Source organism: Neovison vison, chromosome 10 (genome assembly GCF_020171115.1).
Source record: "Neovison vison isolate M4711 chromosome 10, ASM_NN_V1, whole genome shotgun sequence".
NCBI classification, from domain to species: Eukaryota; Metazoa; Chordata; class Mammalia; order Carnivora; family Mustelidae; genus Neogale; species Neogale vison.
In genome coordinates this window covers 43109661-43137641 of record NC_058100.1, presented here as the reverse complement: position 1 = coordinate 43137641, position 27981 = coordinate 43109661, and the positions used below count along the sequence as shown (strand labels likewise).

Below are 27981 nucleotides of genomic sequence, written 5' to 3'. Positions count from 1 at the left end.
GCCTCAGGTCCGACCTCTTCCCAGTCCTCCCTGCTGTCCGGGCTCAGCTCCTTGGTGAACTCCTCAGAGGGGGGCTGTCCTCCTTGGTCTCCAGACCCTCAGAGCCAGCCCCATGCCTGGCCCAGAGCGCTCAGTCGGTGTTCACTAAATAGGGGAATTCTAGGATTAATGTGAGACCTTCCTGTTGGAAGGAGGGCCAGGAAGACAACCGAGGGCAAATCTGAACCAGGCAGACAGACGGCGAGGGGCAAAATGAAAAGATGCGAATGGAGGGAAAAAAAAAAAAAGATGTGAATGGAAGTAAGGGTTGGAATTGGATAAGGGTCAGGCTTACGCTCAGCGAGCCTGTCTAGGCTCAGAGTCAGCTGATTTACGTGCAGGATCTCGTTTTAATCCTGACAGCAACCGGATGACGGATACATCATTAGCGTCCCCAGGTTGCTAAATGAGGAAACTTGGAGATTTCCCATGTCCAGGAAGCAGTGAAGGCCCTTAGGGGATAAAGAGGTGCTGGGGTTCCTCTCTGTTTCTTCAAAGCCTGCCAAGAGGCAGTGTGGGATGCTGGCCACTGGCGTGGGCTCTGGAGTCAACCTGCCTGGGCACAAATCCCCATTCCATCCCTGAACAGCTGCATGATCTCAGACAAGTTACTCAGTCTCTATGCGTCTCAGTTTCTTCATCTAGAAAATAATGATAATGATACTAGTAGTTACCTTAGAGAATCTTTGAAGACCAAATAAGTTAATACTGCACATCAAGGGTCAGCCGGCCCACCACTTGTTTTTGTCAATAAAGTTTTATTGGAACACAGCCATGTTAATTTCTTTACCTGTCATCTAGGGTTGGTTTTGTTGTTGTTGTTGTTGTTGCTGTTGTTTTTGCTACCACAGCTGAGTTGAGCAGCTGTGCCACAGACCATACAGCCCAAAGCCTAAAGTATTTACTTTCTGGTTCTTTACAGAAAAAGTTTGTTGACTCCGGTATGCATGAAGAGCTTATAATGGTGGTACACAGGAATGAGGAGGAGGAGGAGGAGGATGATGACTAAGCATTTGCCTCGGAGCCCGTCCACCAAGGTCCCCCCACTCTGGTGACACCCTGACTGTCTGACCAGTGGGGCACTGTATCAGGCTCTGGGGACCAGGGAAGAACAGGAGAGAGGGTCCAAGTCTGCTCCAGTGGGGCTTACAATGGAGGAGACAAGGGAGTAACCACAAAGGAGGTAGTTAACAAACTGTGGTAAGTCCTCTGAAGGAGGTCAACAGGATGTTGAGATAAAGAAACAGAAGCAGCCACTGCAGACAGGAAGGCCTTCTGGAGGAGGCGACACATGAACAGCCAGGGGAGGATGAGAAGGAGCGAGCGTGAGGACCCGCGGAACAGACCCCGCAGGCGGAGGGGCAGCAAGGGTGATGACTGCTTCTGGGAAAGGCTTTGCCATGTTTGGGAAACACAGAGGAGGCCCGCGTGGCCTAATGTCAGGGACAAGAGGAATAGCAGGAGACGGGGCCGAGGCCAGATCGCATGGGCCGGGCTGCCCACAGGAAGGAATCTGGGTTCATTCTAAGAACAAAGCCACGGGAAACAGCAGGAGTATTTTAAGGAACTAATGGCAGTGTCTGCTCTGTAGCCTAAGAAGACCAGGGCAGGTGCCGCATGGAGAACAGCCTGGGAGGGCCAGGGGCAGGGGGACTGCAGTGGGGAGGCTGATGGAGGGGAGCCGCTGGCGCGGTGGGGCAGAGAGCACAGACCTGGACGCTGGTGGCGGCGGGGAATGGAGCTGCCCAGTGACCGTATGCGAGGCCGGGGGGTGGGCTGGGAGGACCGGAGGCCGACTCCAGGACTGGGCCTCAACACCCGGGTGGAGGTGGTGCCTGCTGAGATGGGGAAGAATGAAGGCAGAGGGAGGGAGGTCAGGCGTCATCTGGGAGCACAGGGAGGGAGCCACCCCTTTTCCTGAAGACACCCCTTCCCTTCGGAGACGATGACCTCAGGCCCCACCCCACCCCAGGGCGACTTGCCTAAATAGTCCCCCTTCTTTCCTCCGGTCTTTTCATGCTCATGTGTGTTCCCTCGCTCACCGCTCTGCGGCACATGCCCTTGCTTTCTCTCGTCCCCGTGTTCCTCCCCGGGCCCCTGTGATAGTGACCAGAGGCAGTTCTGATGGCAGAGCTGAGTCCCGAGAGCCCACCCACGGTCCCCTCCCGTACAGCCGGCGCCCGTGAAGGCTCGAGTCACATCACACCCTGTGGGTGGGCCCAGCTCCTCACTCACGGGGACGCATTGTCACTCACGGGGACACATTGTCACTCGCGTGCAGAAGCTGCACCTCCCCCGCACGGGTGCAGCACTCCCCCCCATCGGGACCCTTGACTCAGCGACGTGCTCTTCCTCCGCCCCAAGCTCTCTCTCTCTCTCTCTCTCTCTCTCTCTCTCGCTCGCGTCTCTAGCCCCTCCTCCACACGTTCTCCTCCTCACTTCACCCAATGCGTTATTCTGAATTCATGGTTCCACAGGACTATCTCCCACTAAAGGTTTATTCATTCAATCACTTTTTGTCAATCATTCCTTTGCTGAGGACCTACTGTACGCAGACACTGACGGGGAAACAGGAAGGGGGCATGGAGAGCCCAGATTCCTCACGCCCCCACCTGCACCCCACCCTGGCAGGGGCAGGGGGCGTCAGCCCAGCAGCACCTGCTCCCGCCACCCCCCCCACCCTTCCATTGCCGGCTCCAGAGCAGGGCCTGCAGACCTGGGTCCCTCCTAGGCTTCCCCTGCAGCCTGGCCTGTTCTCCCAGGTCTCTGAACCCTGCCCTTGAACAAGCCAGGGGGGCCCTGACTCATCTGGGTGATGGGTGGGGGGGGGTGCCCAAGGGCTTGGGAAATGCATATTATATTAGTTCGATGACCTAAACTGTAATCACACAATCAGACTCACCAATGAGTCTGTCCTAAATTGCACCCTGCTGCCCTTTATGTGGCATTAAGTACTTCCTCCTTAAAACCCCCTGATCTGTTGTCCCTGGGGACACTGTGCTGTGTGGCCTTCTCCCACCCCTGGCCACATTACTGCAGGGTTCCCTGTGGGACTCCCCTGAGGTTGGGTCAGCCTCTGTCCCCCATCCTCGCCAAATTCCCACCTCTCCTCATGGGAAAGGCCACCTCGTCCCAACCGGACTTCTCCCCAAATGTGGGTGGGGATCCCTACTTCACCACGGCCTGGGGCGCCATCTGAGCCTTAGGATTTTCTCGGCCTCTCCCTTCCTGACCATCCTATCCCCTCACATGCATGGGGAGACGGAGATTCCAGGGGCCCGGCAAGCAGAGCCACGTGGCAGTTTGGAGACACAGTCAACAGACAATGGCTGAGACGCTGAGCTCCGGCTTGGAATTCAGAAGCCTCTGCCCGGCCCCATCATTCACGGGCGTGCTCTGTGGAAAGGGGAGAGACCCAAGAGCTCCCTAGACAGGATACACAACAGACGTGCCAAGGTGGATTCAGAAGGCTTGGCTTGACCTTTTGGCGACTTTTATATACCAAAGGCCAACATCACTCTAGCCATGCCTCATCTCTCATACGAGCTCACGCATAGGTTCCTCTGGGCCAGGTCACGTCTCCAAAGCAGACCACAGACGTGTGAAACACTGCCGGCTGCCTCAGAGCCCCGAGAGGCCGGGGCTGGGGCAGGAGTCGATGTTCTGCAAGGGGCAGACGGAGCTACCCTCTTCCAACCAGTGGGAGACCAGCTCCCGCCCAGGCCCAGGGAGAAAGCGGATGGGACCTCAGGTGGCCCTCTCATGCTGGCTCTGTACTGTGGCCATATAACCTAGAAGCTTCCTGAGGTCTGCTACTCCAGGTGTAGCCCAGATGCCCAGCCCACACAAGGGCAGGCGTCCTTGAGTCCTGCTCATGGAACCTTCTAGCCCCTCACACAACCCTGGACATTGGGTTCTAGGGATCAAGACAGCAGAAGAGGGAGAGATGGAAGCGAGCCTGTGGGGGGTGGAGAGGGGCAAGAGAAAGAGAGAGAGAAAGAATTGGAAAGAATGTCTTCTTCCCAGTCAGTTGTACAAGGCCTTAAGAGATCAGCAAGCTAGGGCGCCTGGGTGGCTCAGCGGGTTAAGCCACTGCCTTCGGCTCAGGTCATGATCCCAGGGTCCTGGGATCGAGTCCCGCATCGGGCTCTCTGCTCAGCAGGGAGCCTGCTTCCCCCTCTCTCTCTCTCTCTCTCTCTCTCTCTGCCGGCCTCTCCATCTACTTGTGATCTCTCTCTATCAAATAAATAAATAAAATCTTTAAAAAAAAAAAAAAGAGATCAGCAAGCTAAAGTGTCACAGCTTTGGAAACACCGTGACACTCATCAAACCAAATCTCAAGCAGAAACATCAGTAATTTGGGTGCCTGTGGTTCATTCAGTTAAGCGTCTGCCTTCAGCTCAGGTCATGATCCCAGGGTCCTGGGATGGAGCCCCGCATCTGGCTCCCTGCTTGGCCGGGAGCCTGCTTCTCCCCCTCCCTCTGTGCCCCCGCACTCCTGCTTGCAATCTCTCTTTCTGTGTGTCAAATAAAGAAATAAAATCTTTTTTAAAAAGAAAAAGAAAAAAAATCAGTAAATTAAAAAGTGTGCCGAGGAATTATTTTGGTGGGAACCAGGCCTGTTTGGGTTTCCTACGATCTATACCTCTCTGGCAACTTTTTTGGATCATCTTGAAGGTTCCACGGTTTGATTTTTCAAGATAATAACACTAACACTACCACTCACACACACTAGTACTTAGCAGTTTGTAGGTTCACACACAGCATCTCACCCAGTCCTCGCACTGACCCTGTGGCAACGTTACCAGCGTCACCGCACTGATGGAGTCCGTACCTGGGGCCCAAGCCGCACACCGCACAGCTAGCACGCGGCGGAGCAGGATGTCAGTCCAGGCTCCCTGACTCCGAGTCCAGTGCTCTTGGCTCTGTGTCATGGCCAGAGGGAAATTCACCCCATTCCACCCGACACGGAGAGAGATCCGGGTGAGAGGCAGCACAGCCTAGAGACCAGCTCTGGAATCAGACCGTGGGGTTCAGCTCCTTCTGCCACCCACTTACCTGGGTCCTCTCTTCCTCATCTGGCAAATGGGACAATCCTAGTACCTTTCTCTAAGGCTTGGAGTTGGGATTAAATGTGTTGAATCACATAAATTACTAGCACACAGCACCCCAGGCATAAAGGAGTACTTAACATCCACGTGTGTCCATCCTTCACGCCCGGTCAGCATTTATACAGCGCCTGCTGTGTGCAGAGGCCCCTGCCTCACTCTACAGTGGGGGAGGACCCCAAGTGACCAGATAGTTCCGGTCTCCCAGACACGTCAGCCCTGGTGGGGACCATACCAAGTCCAACAAGCATTTGCCTGAAGAGTGTGAGTGAAGAGGGGAACAGGCTAGAGATGCCGGCCTGGACGCCTTTCCCCAGAGAAACAGACCTGTTTGGGGAGCCTACTTGTTGCAATACTTTGGCTTGGCCTATAATGTACTTCAGAATGGGATCTCTCAGTAGCAGCTAGAAGTCAGCTTACGAAACAAGTTTCTGGTACAGTCTACAGCAGGTCGTCATGTGAGACGCACGGAGCTGGACCGCTGGGCCCGCCTCTAGACCATTCCCCTCCCCCCCACTGGCCGCTCCTCATTTCCCCACGGCTCCGAGGACCCAGGCTGGTGCTCTTCTCTCCACATTCCTTCTCCAGCTGAGCTCATCTTGGCTCCCGCCTTGGATGGGATCTGAGACCGCCAGCGCCCCGCTTTCTGTCTGCAATCTGGGCCTCTCCTTATCCCAGCCACCTGGCCCACACCTCCCTGTTCACTCGCCAGACCCCTCAGTAGTAACACAGCCAAGCCCCCGACCTGCTCCTCCCAGCCTTCCTCCACCCCAGGGAAAGGGCGCCACCCATCACCCTACTGCTTGGACCCAAACTTCGGGATCACCCTTGGCTCTTCCTACCCTGCCCCCACAACAGAGCTCTTCTTCCTCCCGGCTCTTCTCCTAAACATCTCAAACGGCTGCTCCCTACTTTTGGCACAACTCCTCTGCTCCAAGCCGGCCTCATCTCCCCACCGGAAGCAGCGCGGGTCTCTCAGCTGGCCTCCTGCCTCTGCCCTTCCCTGCGGAGCCCAGTCACACGCCAGCAGCCAAACCATCTGTTGAAGAACAGAAGTCAGATGTGCCACCCTCTGCTCTCAGGGGTAAAGCCAGTGTTCTTCGAGGCCTGCACGATCTGGCCTGTCCTCATTTTCCAGCGCTCTCCTCCTGCCCACACTTTCTAGCCACGCTGGCCGGGCTTCTTCTTGACTGCTGCGAGAACCCTGACTTGCTGTCTGTCCCCTTGATGCTGGAATGGCTTGTCCCCACCCTTCAGCTGTCTGCTCAAATGCTGCCTCACAAGGGAGGCCTTCGCAGAGCGCCCCACCTGGAAACACCACCTCCCTGACTACACACCCCCTTCCCCTGAGGGATGTTTCTCCAAAGCATTCACCACCATCAGGCGTGGTATGGGTTCACTTCTTTACCGCCGAGCCTCCCCCGGCCGAACACACACCCCGCGGGGACAGAGGGACTTCTTTGGTTTGCTGAGGCCCCGACACTTGGAACGGTGCAGGGACAGGTACACCACAGACACGGATGGAAAGACTGAACGGCTGCCTTACGGAAAGCTTCATGGCCCCCCCCCACCCTGCTTTCTGGTGCCTGAACCATCTCATCTCAACTCTAAGTCCTGACGTCCCGCCGGTTCCAGTTAGACATGGCAACGCTGGCTGGTGCTGGCTGACTTGGGGAGGGGGAGTCAGGGTCAGGAGGGGAGGGTTCCGCCAGATGGAGCTGGAAAAGCAGAGTTTGAGCCTCACTCCTCACCCCTAATAATAGGAGCTAGCCCCTGGGGAGGTGGCACGGGGGCAAGGTGGGGAAGATGCCGGAAAGGATTTTTAAAGGTAGACAGGCCAACCTTTCCATCAATAAACACATATGGGGCCCTCACTCAAGAGCCTCACGAGATGCTAGAGGGCCAACATCCTATCTGCCAGGGTCTTTTTCTGGAAGCTTCACCATGCTGACAGGTAACAGAGTTTGAGGCCAGTTCTTCCTTTTCAGCTCATTCTCCTCTTTTCAGTATCTATTTCAAACCTTTCTCTTCTCCACAAACCTTGACCACGCCCCCCACCGCCCACCCCTCCCCCACCAACCAAACTTCACTTCCTACTGCACAGAAAAAAACAGAAGTCTTCCGACCAGAACGACCTCCACTTCCTGCCACCAGACCTGCACCGACCAGAACGACCTCCACTTCCTGCCACCAGACCTGCACGTCTCCCTGCATGGGGAAAGGAGGGGTGCCCTGCTCTGCCCTCCCCCTCCCAGGGTGTATTAGAGGCAACCTCTGAATTAGGTCAACCTCTGCACCTGTCCTGAACTCCTGCCTTCTCGGGGGGACTAGACTTGACACCCACTGTCTCCCACCCCGCCTTCTCCATCGCCAACCTCTCCCTGTCAGCCGGCTCCTTCCATCAGCTCTCACACAGGTCTCTCCAGAGATCAAAGCAACACTAAAAACCCTCACTCTCATGTTTCTCGAAAGTTCGAGCTCTCTCCTTCCTCTCAAGGCCAAACTTCTTTGTTCACCATCACCCACACCCAGTGGAGGGACGTCTCCACTGGCCTCGCTTCTATCCAATCCTCAGCCCACCCCAGCCCGGCTCACATCCTCACCAAGCCACCCAAAGCAGTGACAGCTGGGTCACTAAGGCCAATGGTCCATTTTCAGTCTTCATCTGACCTGGCTTCTCAGCAACATCTGACATTGTTACGCCCCAAACCCTCCTCCCAACACACACTCTCCCTTTAGCTTCCCTGAAACCACACCGTCCAGCACCAGAGATAACGTATGAACTAACAGCTCCCAACCATCTCTCTCTTGCCAGCCTGGACCTCCTCCGCCGTCTAGACTCACGTCCAGGCTGCCTACCCTGTGCCTCCTTCCGCCCGTCTTGCAGGCGCTCCGAAACCAACGCATTCCCTCCCCTGACTGGCTCTCTCTCCAGAGCTCCCTCGTTGTGAAGACCCCTCTCCATCTTCCTGCTGTCGCCAGACAACTGGCATCACCGGGTCAATGCCTTCCCCCTCCCCGCCCCGCCCCCACCCTGTCAATCACGGACGCCCCCTGAGTGTACCTGACGGGTACCTGGGTACATGCCACCTCCTTCTCTCCACCCCACCCCGCGCGACCAACACCCTGATTCAAGCCCGCGCCCCCACTGACTGGGCCCACCACACAGCCTCCTACAACTGGTCTGCCTCACCCACTCGCTCCTCCAGAGCATTCTTCACACCAAGCCTAACTGAGCTTCTGAGAACACCAAGTGCGTCACTTGCACAATCTTTTCAGCGCCTCCCAATCCTCTGCATGTCCCCAAGCCCTGACACATGCGGCAGCGGTCCTGCCCACACCCCCAGTGTCCCCTGAGAGCCCCTTCCTGCCCACCCCTCACTCTCCACCCTCCCTGGCCTCCTCCTTCCCATTCCTCACACAAGAGGCAAACCTGGCTCCCCTGCACAGCCTTCACCCCACAGGCTGCCCTCCCTCTGCGCAAGCTTTGGTCTCCCCTCATCTCCTGCTCACACAGCGAACCCCCCCTGAGACCCAGCTTAAGCATCTCAGACTCAGGGAGGACTTCACTTGCCTCCTCAGCCAGGTTAGGTCCCTCCTCCTCCTTCAATACTAATCCGCACCAGCAAACGGAAGGCAGGGCTGGGGTCAGGTGTTTTTAAGGTGCTGGCCCAGAGCAAGCACTCAGATATCTGGGTGAACGGAGAGCTGCCACTTTGGGTGCCTACGAAGTGCGAGAAGCTTACGTGGGTTGTTCCCACTTTGCACAGCAACCCAGTGAGGTATGGGCACTAGTCTTATTACTCACTATTTATTCACCTATTATTTATTATTTATTCACTTATTATTCTACCAATTAGGATTATAGAAATGGGTGCAAGGTAACATGGGTGGTAAGTGCTGGCTTAATCTCGGGCTGGTCTCCGCTCAAAGCCACGACACCACGCTTCGCTCTGTGCTCCCAGAGGCCCACTTGGCGGCAGACATACGGTGGGAGCTCAACCAAGAGGGACAAGAGGAGTACCCACTATGTCATCTCCTTGGTCCTCACAGTCACCCTTGAGGCCTACAAAGAAGAATTATAATTCCCCTCTTCCGGATGAGGGGAAAAAATGGGTTCAAAGGCTCACCAGTGGTAGGTGGCCATGCTGGGCCGGTCCTAAGTCTCTTAGCTTGTATCTAGAGTGATTTTCTCCGCAGCTAGGCACGGATGCACGGAATCACGCAGGGAAGCCATGCAGAAAAGAGGTAACATAGCAGGCTTGAGACTGCCGTCCGGAGAAAGTTCTGCTTCTAAGGATGGCCCTTGGTTAACATCTTGGAGGGCAGATTTGTGGCAGGTTCTCCTAACTGATTCGGGTGGTGCACGGTGCCCAAACTGTTTTTACAAACAATGTGGTTGTTGCTGACCACCTGTTTTTCTTCTGGAAGTCTGGAATTTTGGTATAAGTTATGCAGGGGATGCCTACATGACCAGACCTCAGTAAAAACCCTGGGCACTGGGTGTCTGATGAGCCTCTCTGGTAGACAACATCGGACGCATGGTCACAAGTCTACAAGATCCTGTATGATGTCGCTGGTGGGAGGGACTCTTGGAGCTTGCGCCTGGCTTCCTCCGGACTTCTCCCCATGCGCCTTTTTCCTTTGCCAATTTTGCTTTACATCCTTCCACTGTGACAAATCATCGCTGTATGACCCTATGCTGACTCCTGTGAGTCCTCAGAGAATATCGCAGAACCTGGGTGTGGTCTTGGGGAAGCATTCCCAAAAGAGATGTATTTGCGTTTTCTTTGAAAAGGGTGAAGGGCATGAATTAGTAGATTAAAACAGGAGGCACTCTAGGCAGAAGAAAGGATGTGAAGAGAGGAACAGATACATCAGATCGAAAAGACTCTATAGCCCTTTAACAAAGCCAAGCAGAACTGCCGTTGAGAGGACCAAGCATTTCGGCTGCGCGGCAGAAGATACGGGCCCTAGAGAAGTCATGCTTGTTGGAAGGATCCAGCATCAGGGAAGTGAACGCTTGAAGTCACACATCTGGAATTACTGTCAAGGAAGGATTGAAAGAATTTAGCATCTGGCTGTCCACAGCTAATATCCAAGGGTCAGACATTCTCTAAAAGATCTCCAGAAGTGCCACTGAGCCGTTGAAGCAACATCCCAAATTACCGGCTTTTCAAATAAAACCTCAATATGAGGAAGTCGGTCTGCTCCACAATAATCTATTTCCCATCCATGAAGGGCAACTGTTCCCTCCTTCCCTTATTCCCATTTGAAATGCCTCTGCCCACAGTCCAATACCCCCTCCCGTCCTTCCTGCCCACTTCTCCTCATGCCTTCAGAGGGCTTCCTGGCATAACCCCACCCCGTTGTTGAATCACTTCGATTCTGCGACTTTCCGTAACACTGAAGTCTTCCCTCTTTGTTAACTTATTTGCCTGGAACCGAGGGAAGCATGGTGAGTTCTCCCAAGGCGCATCACAGGTGTCTGTCCCCTAGGGTGCATCGCAGCTGTCTGTCCCCTAGGGTGCATCACAGGTGTCTGTCCGGCCTCTTCCTCAGAATCTTCATGTCAGGAAGGCAGAAGTGGCACTTTCATGAGTATTTGGCTTTACCTTGGCTCCAAGGGTTCCTCTAAAGGAAGGCTCAGCACACAGATTGACCGTTCCAACCCCCTCCCAGTTGGGGGGTTGGGACGGGCACGGACTGACAGCCAGCACCCATCAACTTCACTCCACACTCCGCTCTGATTGAATAGTTGATGCCACTAAAGGAACAGCTCTACTCCTGGTAATCAAGCCATTGGCTCTATTTTTGCTTTCCAAATCCATTCTATGTCGTCTGCGGGGTCCCTGATTCACCTCCCTACCCAGCACTATTTTCCCTCCGAGGTGGCAGCTGCTCTGCCCACAGATTAGTCTGAAGACTGGAATCCTGCCCCTGAAACCTACTCCCTGGGGCTGGGTCTCCATTATCTGCTGCTATCTGCCCTCCTCTCTGCCCTCTGCCTGCCAAGGGCTTGTCCCGGCTTCTCCCCCACGGTGCCCTGCCCTGTCCCAGCTCACCTGCCCCTGGAGACCGAGGTCTGCCAGGTGTAGAGCTTGCAAAGTGACAGCACCAGGCTACTTTAAATGATGGTCTGCCCTGGCACTTGGCAGTTCTTTTGTTTGTCTGTTTTTAACTTAAATTTGAGTGCCTTTAGGCTAGACACACATTGTGCACCTCCCCAGAGACCCCACGACTGCCTACTGCGCTCCCACACATGGAAGAAGAAAACCAGCTTTACTGAGCACCCAACCAGACACCAGGCTCTGTGTACATACTGGCTCATTGAATCCTTTCACCGGCCTCCAGTGAGTGACCCTACAGTCTCTCTGTGGAAACACAGAGGCTCCTGGAAGTTGGCCAACTTGCCCAGATCACACAACTACAACCAGCCACCCATAAATGCAGATTTGAACTCAGAGCTCCCAGCTTTTGAAAGTCCACACTATTTCCACTACGCAGCAGGTGGGAGAGGGGCTCCCGAAACATCACGGTGAAGATTTTGTGTGTCACAAATCAAGCCGCCAGGAAAAGAGCTGGGGGAGAGACAGAAAGCTTTCCTTAAGGGTGTTGGTTTAAGCCTTGGGAGGCCAGGAGGGCTCTAGGGAGAAGAGCACAGGGGATAGAGGCTCAGCCGGAGGGCACAGCCAGAGCCTCATACCGGCATCTGCAGGGCTGAAGGAAGATGAGAAGCTCAGGGTGAAGGACGGAGGCATTGGTGGGGATGGGGGCCCCTCTGAGGAGATGGGCAACAGCTGCAGAGCAGGCTGGCAACTGAGGATTACCAGCCCCAGAACCCCTGGGGCAATCTGAGCGGCAGGGCAGGTGCACGGCGCTGAGGGAGGAATACAGCCTAAGTGCAAAGGCTGGCTGCCCTTTCCAGAAGCTTCTCCGTGAAAGGGAGAGAACAGGGGGTGCATAAACACGGGGTTTTCCTGTTTAACAGAGGCTCAGCTTTCCTGTTTAACAGTGGGGCAGAGGAAGGAGTGAGTGGTCAGGGAACAAGGGAGGGAACCTGGCAGAGGGAGGAGAGGGCTGAATCGGCGGTGTAGGTGGAGAAGGTGTTCTCCCATGGGTCAGGAGAGTACCTTTTCCCTGAGAGAAAACAGGCCATGGGGGAAATCCCAGGGATGTTCTGAACTGGTGAGCAGAGAAGCTGTGGAGCGCGGGTCCAGCCATGAGGCGTGGGGAACTGCTCAAAGTGAGACGGGTCCTCCTTCCCTGCTCACACCCACTGGGAGGGGCGCCCCCCACAGACCCTGCAGGGACACACCGATAGCCTCCCTCTTGCTGCTGCCCTATCCTGGCACGCACCCCCCACCTGCCTCCTGATAACAACGGGCAGACTCATCGCTCTCCCCGCAAATGGATTTTGAATAGTTCTGTCGGGACTAGTGAGTATTTTCACTTTTATTTCCTCTCTGGTCCTCGAGTCCACTTCCTCACAAGACAGGGCCTGCCGGGGGCCACATGGATCCACGGCCGTCTGACCCTCCAAATAAAGCTTTCCTCGGGGCAAAGCAACAAACTCCATGGGGCCTAACCCTGGCCTCAGCCAGGGCAGGAAGCCTCCCGCCCTGGGGATCTCTTCTGCCCCTGGGACATGTTCTCTCCCCCAACACACGCACACAGACACCCACACAGCTTGGCTGCGATGATGACTCCTGCCCCAGGAGCCCTCAGTAAAAGCCACCATCTGGGCAGAAAAAGCTCTTAAGAGACAGCGTCTGCCACTGCTTCCCCTTCCCTTGGTCTATTAGCTCTTAAAGACCGCGGTACAGGGACAAAGGCATCAGGTCGCCTTTGATGAATGCCTTTCAGGTTCCCTCCTGCTCCTCCCATCCAGAACCCTGACTTCCTCTAGCTGAAACAACCGAAGAGCACAGGACTTAGAGTTCAAGGACTTGGGCTGGGTCCTGGCTGGTGCCTACATTCTGTGAGATCGTTCCGGTCCCTTCTGAGCCCCAGCTTGCAGCCAGCTATGTGGAAGGAACAGCCCCGGCCTCTCCCTTCTCTGAGGGAAGCAGGAGAGGTTAACCAGGTAAGAGAGGCTATTTTCAAATTGCCCAGGGCTCTTCGGATTTCTGGGATCTAAGCGATTGCCGCAGGCAGCTCATCCTCTCTAGGGCTCCACCCAGCACCTGCTCCCCAGCCATCAGCCCCTATCAGCTCCGAGCCCAAGGGAGACACATCTCAGATGCACTGGACGCAGACATCTGTACAGGTCTCTTGTACACCAGACTCCAGAATACAAACAAGAAGAGACACAGGTCTTGCCCCCAGTCCACTCAGCTGGGCAGAGCGGGCATCTGTTCACATGCTGGCCAGGGCAGAGTCTCCAGAACCTGCTCCACGTCGGTGGGAACAGACCAGACGTGCATCATCAAAGTCTGGCCAAGGAGGAGGCAGGCAGGTTTCGCTCTCTGAGAAACCAGGGCGGGGGCCTGGAGCCAGACACCAGGCCCAGCACGGGAGCCTCAAGGTCTACTACACAACATGCTTTATCCTCACCATCTGGGAGATGTAGACAATAATCCTGCTTTGGCCTGACTCGCTAGGATACCATGGAGGACAAATGAGAACAGTGATGAGAAAATGCTTTAAAAAGCAAAGAGTTTCATAAACAGGGACTTACTTTTCTTCAGGGTCCTCCGCAGTGAAGCTGAGATAATCACAGAAGGGCTGCTTGTCTAAACGCCGACGAGCCTTTCCCATGGCTAGCCTAAAAGGACTGACTCAGAGGCACCCAGCTCCCTCGCTCTGCACATCACCCCCCTCCAGCCCCACTGAAATAGCCCACTTACTGCACTTGGTACTTTCAGTGGATGGGGCCTCCTCTCCTTTCCCTCTCCTTCCCACTGCCCTGCCACCCATGGCCAATGGGAACTCAGGGGATGGCTTGCTGACAGATGGACACGCTGTCCATCCTACTCCCCTTGCCTCAGCCCGCAGCCCAGAGGACTTGAGAAAATCACCTCCTCCATCACCACCCCCCCAGCAGGACATCCAGAGACTGGCTCAGATAGGAGACTTTCTTCTGCTTCTGTCTAGGACCAGGGGACGGAGGTTCCAGGATGAGGGCCAACCCACTCCGCAGAGTTCAAAACAAAACAACAAAACCAAGAAAGAGTCTACAGGGGCTGGCTACTTTCTGCTTGCATCTCACATCCATCTTTCCCGCGGCAATGTCTGTCCTGTGCAAACTGGAGAACTACGGGAAGAGAGTTCAGGTGTGGTTTTCACCCAAACCAGCCACAGAGCTAACACCCTCCCATCCGCCAAGTGAGAAAGGCACAGCGGCCCCCGCAGCACTCCGGATCTGGGAGGTCCGACCTGGCCTTTCCCGACCTAAAACTCCCTCACAGGTACTGCCCAGCACGTTCTACTCTTCACTGTGTTTGCATTTTGTCTTCCAGGGCCCTTTTCAAATGCAAACGCCCCTGGAGGAAGAAACCGTATTCCACGGGCCCCAGCCACACAGCACCTGTGCCCAATAAATATTTACTGAATTAAATTGGTTATGAGATCCCTGTCCTCACAGAAGACGGGTCAGAGCCCGGGGCTGAAAAGGGTAGGGCTGCAGGCACCGCCTGGGCGGGGAGCCACGCCTCCCTCCACCTACATCAGCGCTCGCCCGGAGCCGCCCTGCAGCCCCAGCCAGATAACTTGAGTTAGGAGAAAGTAAATCTGAAATAGCCAAATATGGAAACTCTGAAGGAGGGGGCAGAACCCGCCGAGAAAGGAGGCGGCGGCAGAGCGGAGCAGCAGGGTGAACCACAAGACTGTGGCCCCAGGATTCACTGAAAAGTCTCACAATTGCCAAAACCCTGCAGGGCAGGACCAAGGGGGAGGCAATCTGGTCTGGAAAACCCAGATTCCACCAATTCGCTGGGTGTCCCTGGCCACGCACTCCACCTCCCAGAACCTTGGTTTCCTCCAAGACCCCTCCGAGCTCAGGCGAGGGTCTGCATGTGCAGCGTCGGGTTCGTCTCGTGCTGTGCTGTTTCTAACTGAGCACGCCCAACCGAACAGTTTGCGGAGGTTTCCATTCATTCCCCTATTCCGGTTCCATTCCGGAGGGCTCCGCTCGGAGAAGCCCTGCAGAGGTGGAGGGGGTGCCCAAGGGCACGCAGGGGGCGCCCGGGATTTGCAGAGCGTGCGCACCCGGCTCACCTGAAACCCGCCCTGCGTCCCCCGACCTGAACCCGGTCCCTCCAATCCCCAGGCGCGCTCTGGAGCAGCTCCCCAGCTCGGGGCCCCCAGTTGCGTCCACACCACACAGCCTTCCCCTGCTTAGAAAACCCGCTCCGAGCCGCCGAGCCCAGCTGTCTCCCACACCCGCCTCCGCACCCCCTCGCCCGCGGCGGCGGCCACCTGCCCCGCGGGCTGCCCCGGCCCGTCCGCCTCGCGCCCACCGCCCGCGCCCTCCCCGCGCGAGTCTGAGCGCGGATCGCGGGACTCGCTGAACGCGAGCGGGGCGGGAGGGGCCGGTGTCCGGGCCCGGGGCCCCAGCAGCCCGGCGTCGGGCGCGGGGAGAAGGGTGCAGGGCTCGTGCCGCCGCGGCGCTTTCGGTTTCAAAGCAAACCGGACGAGCCGACAGGCGATCCTCGGCCCCTCACTCCAGCCCTACAGCCGCGGGGCTGGTCGCCGCTGCCACCGCCGGGGCGGCGACCTGCCGGGACTCACGTGTGGCTCCGCGCGGGGAGTCCGCGGGCGCCGGTCTGCAGGCGCGCGGCTATGCTGGGCAGCGGCCGGCGGCGAGGCGGGGGCGAGGCTCTCAGCCCCAGAGCCCTGCGCGCCGAGCCCCGCCGGGGGAAGGAGGAGGGCGGGCCCGGGACCCGCGACGGGAGGGGCCTGGGGCGGGGCCCGCGGGCGGTCCGGGCGAGGGGCGCAGGCTGGGGGAAAGGGCGGAGGCGCAGGAAGGTGCTGGGTAGAACGCCGAGCATGAGAAATCCAACCAACCCGCGCTAGAATCCCAAGTACTTAGAAATAAAAAGCATTTCAGATTTTCCTCTAGTGCCTTCGAACAGTGCACATCTTCCCCTTCAACCTGGGACGACCAAGCTGAGCCAACCCTTCCTCATGCTTTGACTCCAATAGTTCAAGTTCTCAGGTCTGGTTCCAATTAGTCCCTCTTGATCTTCCCATGGCAGTAGCTCAAATTTGCCAGCCCTCTTCCTTGCTGCTGGGCTAGCAATCCCTTAGAGAGGTCGAGGACCAAGGGGTTCCCAAACATCTCTTCGGATCTTCTAAATAACCTTGCAAAGGAGGCCTGGCCCTCCTCATTTTACGTATGAGCTACTGAGGTCCGGAGAAGGGACCTGAAGTGGTATGCGGGCAGCCCTCGGCAAGGGCTCTCGCTACCAGACTTCCTAAACGCGGGACTTCTTATGATACCTCTCTCCATGAGCCTCTGCTCTGAATGATATTTGTAGTCTGTATAAATCTCCTCTGTGGGGACGCCTGGGGGCCTCAGTCTGTTAAGCATCTGCCTTGGCTCAGGTCATGACCAGGACCCTGGGATAGACTCCCAGGAACTCCACATCGGGTTCTTTGCTTAGCGGGGACCCTGCTTCTCCCTCTGCTGCTCGTGCTTTCTCTCTTTCTCTCTCTCTGACAAATAAATAAGTAAATAAATTTTTTAAAAAGATTATATTTATTTATTTGACAGAGATCACAAGTAGGCAGAGAGGCAGGCAGAGAGAGAAAGCAGGTCCCTGCTGAGCAGAGAGCCCGATGCTGGGCTCGATCTCAGGGCCCTGGAATCATGACCCCAGCGGAAAGCAGAGGCCTTAACCCACTGAGCCACCCAGACGCCCCTAAATAAAATATTTTAAAAATATATATAAATCTCCTCTGTTAGGGTTGATGGAGCATGAAGAGCGTGGACTTTGGAATGAAATAGACCAGAGCTCCAGTCCTAGCTTCCTCACTTTCAGTTAGGCAAACTTGGGCCTAATTTGACCACCCTGAGCTGTAATTACTCATCAGTGAAAGGGCAGAATTAGTGAAATGCACAACCTAGATACACACAGGAGCCAGGCAGGAAACAGACATGCTCTGGGCTCCCGGTACTGTCACTGACTGTGATTCAATGGTTTCTACCCCCTCTTCCTCCCCATAAACTGAATAAAGCAAACTATCCCAAGAATCATATCAGAGTTTTAAATATAATGAAATCAGATTCTGGGACAGATAGTGAATCTTTAATTGTGGAAAGTGGGGGCTGTAGGACTTCAGGGCTAGGAATCTAAGTCAGGAGGTAGAGGAATTTTGACAGGTATTAGTTGGAACGAAAGGACATGTTCCCAGCTCTTCTTGTCAATTGCAGAATCCTGGGCAAGGTGTCTGGGAGAATAGAGAAGACAGTCTGGGAATAAGCCAGTCCGATGGAAGAGATATGATCCCCTCCCTTGAGGATCTTGAAGTTGGGTGCAAAGGACAGGATGTAAATGTATATGTAAAACCAATCTTAAATATTTGCTGATGATAGCTAACATTTGATAGCTAACATTTATTGTTATTATTAATGTTATTTATAATAACATCTATTATCTTATTATATGCCAATAATGTGCTCAGTGCTTTATTCATATTAATCCATTTATTCATGTTAATCCATTTAATCATCAGCCCTATTTTATAGATGAGAAAAATTGTCTCTTGAACAATTTGCCCCAAATTTCAAAATTCTTAGTTTGGGAAAGATGGGATTTTTTCACCCTGGGAAGTCTAATTCTAGCACTATCAGCCATACACCACCATGCCCCTCAGAGAAACGGTTAGTGTAAATTCAAATAAAACAACTTTAAGAAGGAGACAAACTTTAGCAATTTTAGTGTTCTGAAAATATTTGCAATGTTATGAACAGAATCCAGTCTTCATACTAAATTCATGTATAAAAATAAGGGAAGGATTAGAGTATACACTAAATTTTGACACAAACGAAAAGGGGTCAACTTTTTATCTCTCTCTTACAGACACCCGAAGGTTACCCCCAAACTTCAAAAAGACATGGCTTTCAGCTGTTTCTTTTGCCAGAGAAATTAATTGGGTAAGAGTTTGCAGGCAGGCTGTTAATGGAAAGATTGTGCGGAGGGAGCAGGGAGGGCGCCACCTACTGGAAAAGTAGATGGATGATTAGCATGCTGCCCTTCCGTGACAAGACTGAGCAATTATAGACAGGGAGAGCACAGTAAAAGGTCATAGCTTCCATCACCTAGAGATCAGGGAGATCACACAGAAAGCAAAAATATTCTACTTGGGACTTAGATGGCACCTTTAACTTCCACTATAAGTCACAATGGAAAGTCTTTGTCTGTAACGGAACCACAAACGGAAAGTATGATAGAGCAGCAAAACCTCCAGGTTCTGACACATAGAATGCTTACTTGCTCACTAAGTGTGTCCTGCATTTTTGCAATAAATGAATGAATATCTGTGGGTTTTCCGTATTTAAATTCTTGACCCAGGGATAGGTGGTCCCTTTGCTCTCATCAAATAATGTTTAATCCAGCTCTGCCTGTCAGTGGGGTGACCACCCCACAAAGAGAGGAAGGGAGAGGAAGGGAGAGGCAGGAGCTTTACCCAGGACAGGTGTAATTAAAAAAAAAAAAAAAAGACTCATTTTCTAAAGGAATATCCATTGTCTGGAAGTACCATGGTTTATTTGTCCATTCACGGGATGAAGGACATCTTGGTTGTTTGTTCTGATTATGAATTGGAATTAATTGTCAATTATGAATGAGTCTGCTATTACTCTGTATGCAGGTTTTGGAGGGATATACATCTCCATATAGTCTGTATTTGTTCCAGAGGAACCCTCAGTCACTATAACAGTACTCTCTGTTCATGGTTTGTGTGATCATCAGCCTTTTTTGTTGGAGAAATTTGATTTTTATTGTTTTAAAATTGGGCCTGCTGTCTTCACTGTATGCTTAGCTAAATGTGGGTTTTGTCCATGTTGACAGTTTCTTTTTTTTTTTTTAAGATTTTTATTTATTTATTTGACAGAGAGAGATCACAAGTAAGCAGAGAGGCAGGCAGAGAGAGGAGGAAGCAGGCTCCCCGAGGAGCAGAGAGCCCAATGTGGGGCTCGATCCCAGGACCCTGGGATCATGACCTAAGCGGAAGGCAGAGGCTTTAACACACTGAGCCACCTAGGTGCCCCTTGACAGTTTCTTTATTAAGGTTCACACATGCGATTCCCATCAATGCTTGGAAAGAAACATTTTAACATGTTAACTCTGCATAGTCACTGTAAGGCATGAAAAATATTTTTTAAGTTTATTATTTAGTTTTAGGAACCATGAAGTAAGATCATGGGCTTGATTGGCACAATCTGATATTTCTGTTAACCGATTTCTAATTCCGTTGTATTCAGAGGGCATAACTCTAGAAGATTTTAATCCTTTTCTACTTACTAAAATTTGTTTATGGCACAGAATATGGTCTATCTTGGACAAATTTCATGTGTATCTGTTGTTGGGTGGAATAATCTATGAATTCCATTTGGAGGTAAAGGTGATAGGTAGTGTTGTTCAAGTCTTCTATCTTTTTACTCATTTTTGGTTTTCACATTCTATTAACTTTTGAGACATGGTTATTGAAATCATTGATTTTAATGGTGGCTTTGCCTATTCTTGAAGTTCTCACGGGATCTTCTTGATGACTTGGCACCTTTATCATTTTTTTTTCAATTTTATAAAATCTTTTTCAAAAATTATGTTTGTTAACATGTAATGTATTATTTGCCCCAGGGGTACAGGTCTGTGAATCATCAAGCTTACACATTTCACAGCACTCATCATAGCCCATACCTTCCCCAATACCCATAACTCAACCACCCTATCCCTACTCCCCCAACCACCCAGCAACCTACAGTTTGTTTTGTGAGGTTAGGAGTCTCTTATGGTTTGTCTTCCTCTTGATCCCATGTTGTTTCATTTTTCCTTCCCTACCCCTCACAAACCCCTGCCCTGCCTCTCTAATTCTTCATATCAGAGAGACCATATGATAATTGTCTTTCTCTGATTGACTTATTTCGCTCAGCATAATACCCTCTAGCTCCATCTATGTCATTGCAAATGGCAAGATTTCATTTCTTTTGATGGCTGCACAGTATTCCATCGTGCATACCACAATATACCACATCTTTATTTATTCTTCTGTTGATGAACATCTAGGTCCTTTCCATAGTTTGGCTATTGTGGACATTGCTGCTATAAACATATATACATTCCCTTGCACGTCCCCTTTGGATCACTACATTTGTATCTTTAGGGTAAATACCCTGTAGTGCAATTGCTGGGTCATAGGGTAGCTCTATTTTCAACTTTTTGAGGAACCTCCATGCTGTTTTCCAGAGTGGTTGCGCCAGCTTGCATTCCCACCAACAGTGTAGGAGGGTTCCCCTTTCTCCACATCCTCGCCAACATCTGTCATTCCCTGACTTGTTAATTTTAGCCATTCTGACGGGTGTGAGGTGGTCTTTCACTGTGGTTTTGATTTGTATTTCCCTGATCCCAAGTGATGGTAAGCACTTTTTCATGGGTCTGTTGGCCATCTGGATGTCTTCTTTCAGAAATGTCTGCTCATGTCTTCTGTCCACTTCTTGATTGGATTATTTGTTCTTTGGATGTCGAGTTTGATAAGTTCTTTATATATTTTGGATACTAGTCCTTCATCTGATAGGTCATTTGCAAATATCTTCTCCCATTCTGTCAGTTGTCTTTTGGTTTTGTTGACTGCTTCCTTTGCTGTGCAAAAGCTTTTGATCTTGATGGAGTCACAATAGTTCATTTTTGTCCTTGCTTCCTTTGCCTTTGGCAATGTTTCTAGGAAGAAGTTGCTACAGCTGAGGTCCAAGAAGTTGCTGCCTGTGTTCCCTCAAGGATTTTGATGGATTCCTGTCTCACATTGAGGTCTTTCCTTCATTTTCAGTCTATCTTTGTGTGTGTGTAAGGAAATGGTCCAGTTTCACTTTTCTGCATGTGGCTGTCCAATTTTCCCAACACAATGTGTTGAAGAGACTGTCTTTTTCCCCATTCTTTCTTGCTTTGTCCAAGATTAGTTAACCATAGAGCTGAGGGTCTATTTCTGGGCTCTCTATTCTGTTTCATTGATCTATGTGTCTGTTTTGTAGAAGTACCATAATGTCTTGTTGATTAAATCTTTGTAATAGAGCTTGAAGTCTGGAATTGTGATGCTACCAACTTTGGCTTTCTTTTTCAACATTCCTCTGGCTATTTGGGGTCTTTTCTGGTTCCATATAAATTTTAGGATTTATTTATTTATTTATCTATTATTTATTTAGGATTTATTTATTGTTCCATTTCTTTGAAAAAAAAAGGATAGTATTTTGATAGGGATTGCATTAAATGTATAGATTGCTTTGGGTAGCATAGACATTTTCACAAGATTTGTTCTTCCAATCCATGAGCGTGGAACATTTTTCCATTTCTTTGTGTCTTCCTCAATTTCTTTCATGAGTACTTTATAGTTTTCTGAGTGCAAATTCTCTGCCTCTTTGGTTAGGTTTATTTCTAGGTATCTTATGGTTTTGGGTGAAACTGTAAATTGGATCAACTCCTTAATTTCTCTTTCTTCTGTCTTGCTGTTGGTATATAGAAATGCAACGGATTTCTGAACATTGATTTTATATACTGACACTTTCCTGAATTCCTGTATGAGTTCTAGCAGTTTTGGAGTGGAGTTTTCTGGGTTTTCCATATAAAGTATCATATCATCTGCAAAGAGTGAGAGTTTGACTTCTTTGCCAATTCAGAGGCCTTTTATTTCTTTTTGTTGTTTGATTGCCAAGGTCAGGACTTCTAGTACTGTGTTAAATAGCTGTGGTGATAGTGGGCATCCCTGCCATGTTCCTGACCTTAGGGTAAAAGCTCTCAGTTTTTCCCCATTGAGAATGATATTCGCTGTGGGCTTTTCATAGATGACTTTGATGGTATTGAGGTATGTACCCTCTATCCCTACACTTTGAAGAGTTTTGATCAAGAAAGGATGCTGTACTTTGTCAAATGTTTTTTCAGCATCTATTGAGAGTATCATATGGTGCCCATTCATTCTTTTATTAATTTATTGTATCACATTGATTGATTTGTGGATGTTGAACCATCCTTATAGCCCAGGAATAAATCCCACTTGGTTGTGGTGAATAATCCTTTTAATTTACTGTTGGATCCTATTGGCTAGTATTTTGGTGAGAACTTTTATATCCGTGTTCATCAATGATATTGGTCCGTAATTCTCCTTTTTGATGGGGTCTTTGTCTGGCTTTGGGATCAAGATAATTCTGGACTCATAAAATGAGTTTTATGAGCCCAAGTCCTTCATTTCCATTTCTATTTTTTGGAACAGTTTCAGGTGAATAGGTATGAATTCTTCTTTAAATATTTGGTAGAATTCCCCTGGGAAGCCATCTGGCTTTGGGCTCTTCTTTGTTGGGAGATTTTTGATGACTGCTTCAATCTTCTTACTGTTCGGTAAGGTCTGTTCAGATTTTCTCTTTCTCCCTGGTTCAGATTTAGTTTTTTGTATGTCTCTAGGAATGCAACTATTTCTTCCAGATTGTTGAATTTGCTGGCATACAGTTGTTCTTTTAATATGTTCTTATAATTGTTTGTATTTCTTTGGTGTTGGTTGTGATCTCTCCTCTTTCATTCATGATTTTATTAATATGGGTCCTTTCTCTTTTCTTTTTAATAAGTCTGGCCAGGGGGTTATCAATCTTATTAATTCTTTCAAAGAACCAGCTCCTAGTTTTGTTAATTTGTTCTGCTCTTCTTTTGGTTTCTAGTTCATTGATTTCTGCTCTGATCTTTATTTTGTCTCTTCTCCTTCTGGGTGGAGGCTTTCTTTGCTGTTCTTTCTCCAGCTCCTTTAGGTGAAGGGTTAGGTTGTACATTTGAGACCTTTCTTGTTTCTTGAGAAAGTCTTGTATCACTATACACTTTCCTCTCAGGACCACCTTTGCTGTGTCCCAAAGATTTTGAACAGTTGTGTTTTCATTTTTATTTATTTCCATGAATTTTTTCAATTCTTTAATTTCCTGGTTGACCCATTCATTCTTCAATGGGATGCTCTTTAGCCTCCATGTATTTGAGTTCTTTCCAACATTCCTCTTGTGATTGAGTTCTGGCTTCAGAGCATTGTGGTCTAAAAATATGCAGGGAATGATCCCAATCTATTGGTACTGGTTGAGACCTGATTTGTGACCCCGAATGTGATCTATTCTGGAGAATGTTCAATGTGCACTAGAGAAGAATGTGTATTCTGTTGCTTTGGGATGGAATATTCTGAATATATCTGTGATGTCCATCTGGTCCATTTAAAGCCTTTATTTCCTTGTTAATCTTTTGCTTAGATGATCTGTCCTTTGCAGTGAGGGGGTGTTAAAGTCCCCTACTATTATTGTATTACTAGTATTGTATCTCTAATGAAATATATCTGGGAATGAGATGTCTAACTTGGTTTTCCTTTACCCTACAAATGAAAGCAGCCCCCCACCCCAAATCCTCTGACCTCGCCTACACACAAATATTCCCTGTTTTGTAGCTTCCTATTCCTCATCCTGCCATGGTCAAAAGAGTTCAGAAGCCATGCTCAGAGGGGCCTTGTGGCCCAATCTATCCCACAATCTCATAGACTTGGCCAAATTCCCAGTGGAAGGCAGCGGGTATTGCTCTGAGACATTGGATCTGGATGGCCCCCAGGGAGAACCTACATTGAGCATACATCCATCCAAGGGATGGAAAGAAACTACTTAGGAAGCCAAAGTCCTTCATTAAAGATGAGAATGGAATCATGTTGAAAATGAAGTGACTGACACAATGTCCTAGCCAGTTGGCTGGCTCAAGACGAAGAGATAGTGGCAGGCTTGTGCAAAGGGAAACCTCCATGGGCCACCCCTGGCAGCCCTGTTAGAAAAAGCTTGCATTCTTCCTTCAGAAAGAGAAGGAAAGCTTCTGACCTTTACTGTTTTTCCTGCTCTTCCAACCAGGCGATCCAGACAGTGTGAGTTCAGTTCTGTCAGGTGGTTGCTCAGGCAAAGGTTCAAGGGTTTGGAACCAGACTGTGGGGCAGTATCCGGAAGGGCTCTCTCTGCACTGAGGAGGCCCTGCGGCATGCTGTGCATGGGCAAACCATCTGGTCTTCTGAAGGGAAATATCTTGGGCAGCCCGCAGTGAGAGACAAACTGGCTACCCATACCTGGGGTTCCTCCAGTTGACCAAGAAGCCAGTGCTCTGGGACAGGAAGGCCAACATTTCTGGAGTTATCAGAAGCTGATTGATCTTGCTTAGCTTGGGAACACAGTGGAAACAGTCCATCCATTTCTGCATGCTGTGTGCATGAGTTACAACCCTGTGAGCCCAGAATGGAAATGAAGATCAAGTTCAAAAGACAGCAAGAGAATGGGAATGGCCACCATAAGGGCCATGTCCTACTTTTCCAATGGGAATGGACTAAATCTGGGAAGAAAATTTTAAAAAAAGAAAGAAAAGAAAGAAAGAAAAATAGGGTCCTGAGTGGAAAGTAGGGGGTCAGAATTGAGGTGGGGCTTCTGGGAGACCCCACATCCCAGATATGAGATGGGGACCTGCTGGGGAGGCCAACCATTACACAAGATTACACAAGAGACTGGGTCTCTCATTGAAATATTAAGATTTGAGCCACTCCAGCTCGGGTCTTTCCCTCTTGGAACACAGGATTTATACTTGAACTCCAGATTTAGCAAATGACACCCACAGGGCAGGAGTCCAGTGTAAAGTTTCTCAACAGATTCTCTGCCTGAGAATCAAACGGTGTTGGCCAAAAAAGCAGATTCTTGGGGCTTATTGGACTGGATTCCCCCCAAGGGTGGGGCCTGTGGGTCTGCTCTTTTTACTGGTGGTTCTGAAAGCCTGCATGGTCCCAGTACCACCAGAAGGCCACACCATCGGTGAGGGATCTGAGCAGGGGGGCTTCAGGCCTTGCGTGGACTGGGGAAGTTGGTCTGTTTACTTATCCTGGTGGCCAGCTTCCCCTGAGAGGGTCAGGGCCAAGGTCCCCGCGAGAGGATGTGTGTTCCCTGACTCAGTGAGATCTCTGGGCCTGACCACCCAAGGCTGATATAAAGGGTGGAAATATAGACCCTAGAGGCCTGTCTCAACCCACAGGAGCAAGGGGCCTCCCTGGGTTGCCAAGGAGGGATCTGGACAAAGGAGCCGGCTGCCCTCTAGTGGTGTGAACAGTGGACATCACAGCAATCCATTCTAAAGTGACTTGGCCGTTAGTCAATCAAGGAGCAGAGCTTAAGGTGGTTTCTCGTTATTCTTGGAGAGATCAAGCCTACCACTAGATGCTCACGTGTGACATTCTCACCTGTAAATACGTCCAGGTGCCATCTGTCTGCAGGTCCTTCTCCTGGGCGTTCAGAGCTTTGGCACAGACCCTCAGGAGAGGGGAACTTCTAAACCGGGAAGTTTGTCTACGTCGGTCCAGGCACTGTCCCTGCAGGCAGATGTCTCTGCCGGTGAAATTTTCCTCCTGTCTGAAGATGCCAACTCAGTTACTCTGAAAACGGAAAGGGAAGCACATTTTGAGAAAGAAAATGTGCAGATGAACAGGGAGGTGCCTACAGAGAATTCAAGAGAAAACAGATACTGTGATTGAAAGACACTAGGCTTTTCATAAAAGCTTACAAAGTACAAACGCACCCTACCTCACCCATGTGACAAAGCCTACTATGAAACATAGAATGGGAGGAGAGAGACAGAGAGAGAAATTGCCTGCCACCTTTGTGCACTGTTCTCCATAAAATGGAGAAGCCGCAGTGGAAAACAGTATGGTAGTTTCTCGAAAATTCAAACATAGAATCACCCTACGATCTAACAGTTCCACTTCTAAGTATATGCCCCAAAGAACTGAAAGTAGGATCTCAAAGACATATCTGTACCCCCACATTCATAGCAGCACTGTTCATGATAGCCATGGGGACAGGCCAAGGGTGGTTTGTCCCCGCGACCGAAGATTCTTTCAGTCTTGAAAAGCCGTGAAGCCTGACACCTGCTACGACAGAGATGAAGCTTGAAGACATCATGCTCGGTGACATAAACAGACCCAGCAGGGCAATACTGTGATTCCATCGCATGAGGTAGTTGCATCTGCAGAGAAGGAATGAGAAAGGTGGTCACCACAGGCTGGCGGAGAGGGGCATGGAGGGTTATTGTTTAATGGGTAAGGGGTTTCTGTTTGTGAGACGAGAACATTCTACAGAGCTTTGCGTGGTAATGATACGTCAGCATCGGTTTGTTGTAACAAACATGCCAATGGAGTGTGGGATGTCATAGTGACAGGGGGATCTCCGGGTGTGGGGATCGGGAATGTATGGGAACTCTCTGTACATCCTGCTCAGTGTCGCTGTGAACCTAAAACTGTTCTCAAAACTAAGCTGAGGAATTACAAGAAGCAAAGTTCTGGAAATGATGGAAAACTCGCTCAGCAGTTGGAATGTACTTCCCACCACTGAACTGGTACATTCTATGTATTATGTATTCTATGTGTATTCTAGCACAACCTAAAAATAAATTAACAATTTTTAAAAGACGGAAGGAGAGGAGGGCTAGAAAGAGATGGTCATTTGGGAATCTTAGAATATCGTAAGTTTAAAAATATCATATGAAGCAGGGGAGCCTGGGTGGCTCGGTTAGGTTAAGTATCCGACCGGGAGTCTCAGCTCAGGTCTTGATCTCAGGGTGCTCTCCATGCTGGACATGAAGCCTAATAAAAAGTAAATAAGCAACATTAAAATGTTCTAAATAGAAGTTACAGGGGTTTTTGGATATATTTTGAAGTCTATTTTATATTAACAAGTAATTATTCAAAATTTCAGTAAATAAAAGTGTACAGAACAGAACGCTTAGCAGAAAGACAGTGAGCATGTGGCAGGTGGGCAGGAAGAAAGTAGAGGTAGCTAAACATTTCAGGATCTTAGGGCCTTTGCTCTGAAGGAACGTTGTTGGGGGCCTGGAGGGACGGCAGGGATGGAGAGGTGTGTGGCCCAAAGAAGGAACTTTGCCCTCATCAGGGCTGCAGGGAAAACGTGGCTCTAAAGTCATCTGGGAAGGAACGTAGTCACTTTTCAGGTTGGAAAATTGTGTTTCCATCAACCCACCATCCTCAAAACCATCCAGTGGGAGCCAGAGAGGAAGATAGAATTCTGCAAGAGTGCAGAAATGTCAAAAGCAGGCTTGACATTGGCTTTCCACTTCCAGCAGAGGGGAAATCTGGGAGTGATGTCCAGGGCCAGCCCCTGGTGCTTCGCCCTGGTGCAAAACCCTGAAGGATGTTCCGTGTTGGCGCACAGGGGAAGTGGGACGACCAGCCCAGTAGGCTTGATGTGTCCAAATGAGAGAAGCCTCTTGAGAATGATCTCCGTGGGGAGAGCTACCAACCACCTGATGTCCATCTGAAACTCCACTGGCAAATATTCAGGGGTGGGCAGCACGCTCCCCTTTAGAAAGGGAGGCAAGCGACATACAGCCTTGCAGTTTTAGCGGTACAACGCACCAATCTGATACCTGTATCTACTGCAGAATGATCCTACAAGAAGCTCTCTTAATGCCCATCACCTCTTGCGTTTGTGATTTGCTTCCTGTGATGAGACCTTTCCAAATCTACTCTCTTAGGAACTTCCAAATATGCAATAAAGTATTATTAACAATAGTCACTGTGCTAGGCATTACACCCCCAGCTCTTACTCATCTTCTAACCAGAAGTCTTTACCGTGTGA

At 50.6% G+C, this 27981-nt stretch overlaps 1 protein-coding gene across 4 annotated transcripts in view; it reads right to left on the bottom strand.

Annotated features, from left to right (window-relative positions):
* The window catches only part of TRAF5 (TNF receptor associated factor 5), a 45680-nt gene extending 29749 nt beyond the window's left edge, over positions 1-15931 (bottom strand). For 3 of the 4 annotated variants that reach the window (XM_044267119.1, XM_044267121.1, XM_044267120.1), the window contains exons 1-2: positions 13828-13959; positions 1752-1877 (exon numbers count right to left, since the gene is read on the bottom strand). In XM_044267119.1, coding sequence (XP_044123054.1) covers positions 1752-1877; positions 13828-13907 — 206 coding nt within the window. In that variant the 5' untranslated portion in view covers positions 13908-13959. Of the gene's footprint in view, positions 1-1751; positions 1878-13827; positions 13960-15878 lie in introns of those variants that run through there. The other variant, XM_044267123.1, reaches the window with a different exon arrangement.
* Positions 15932-27981: the final 12050 nt, after the last annotated feature.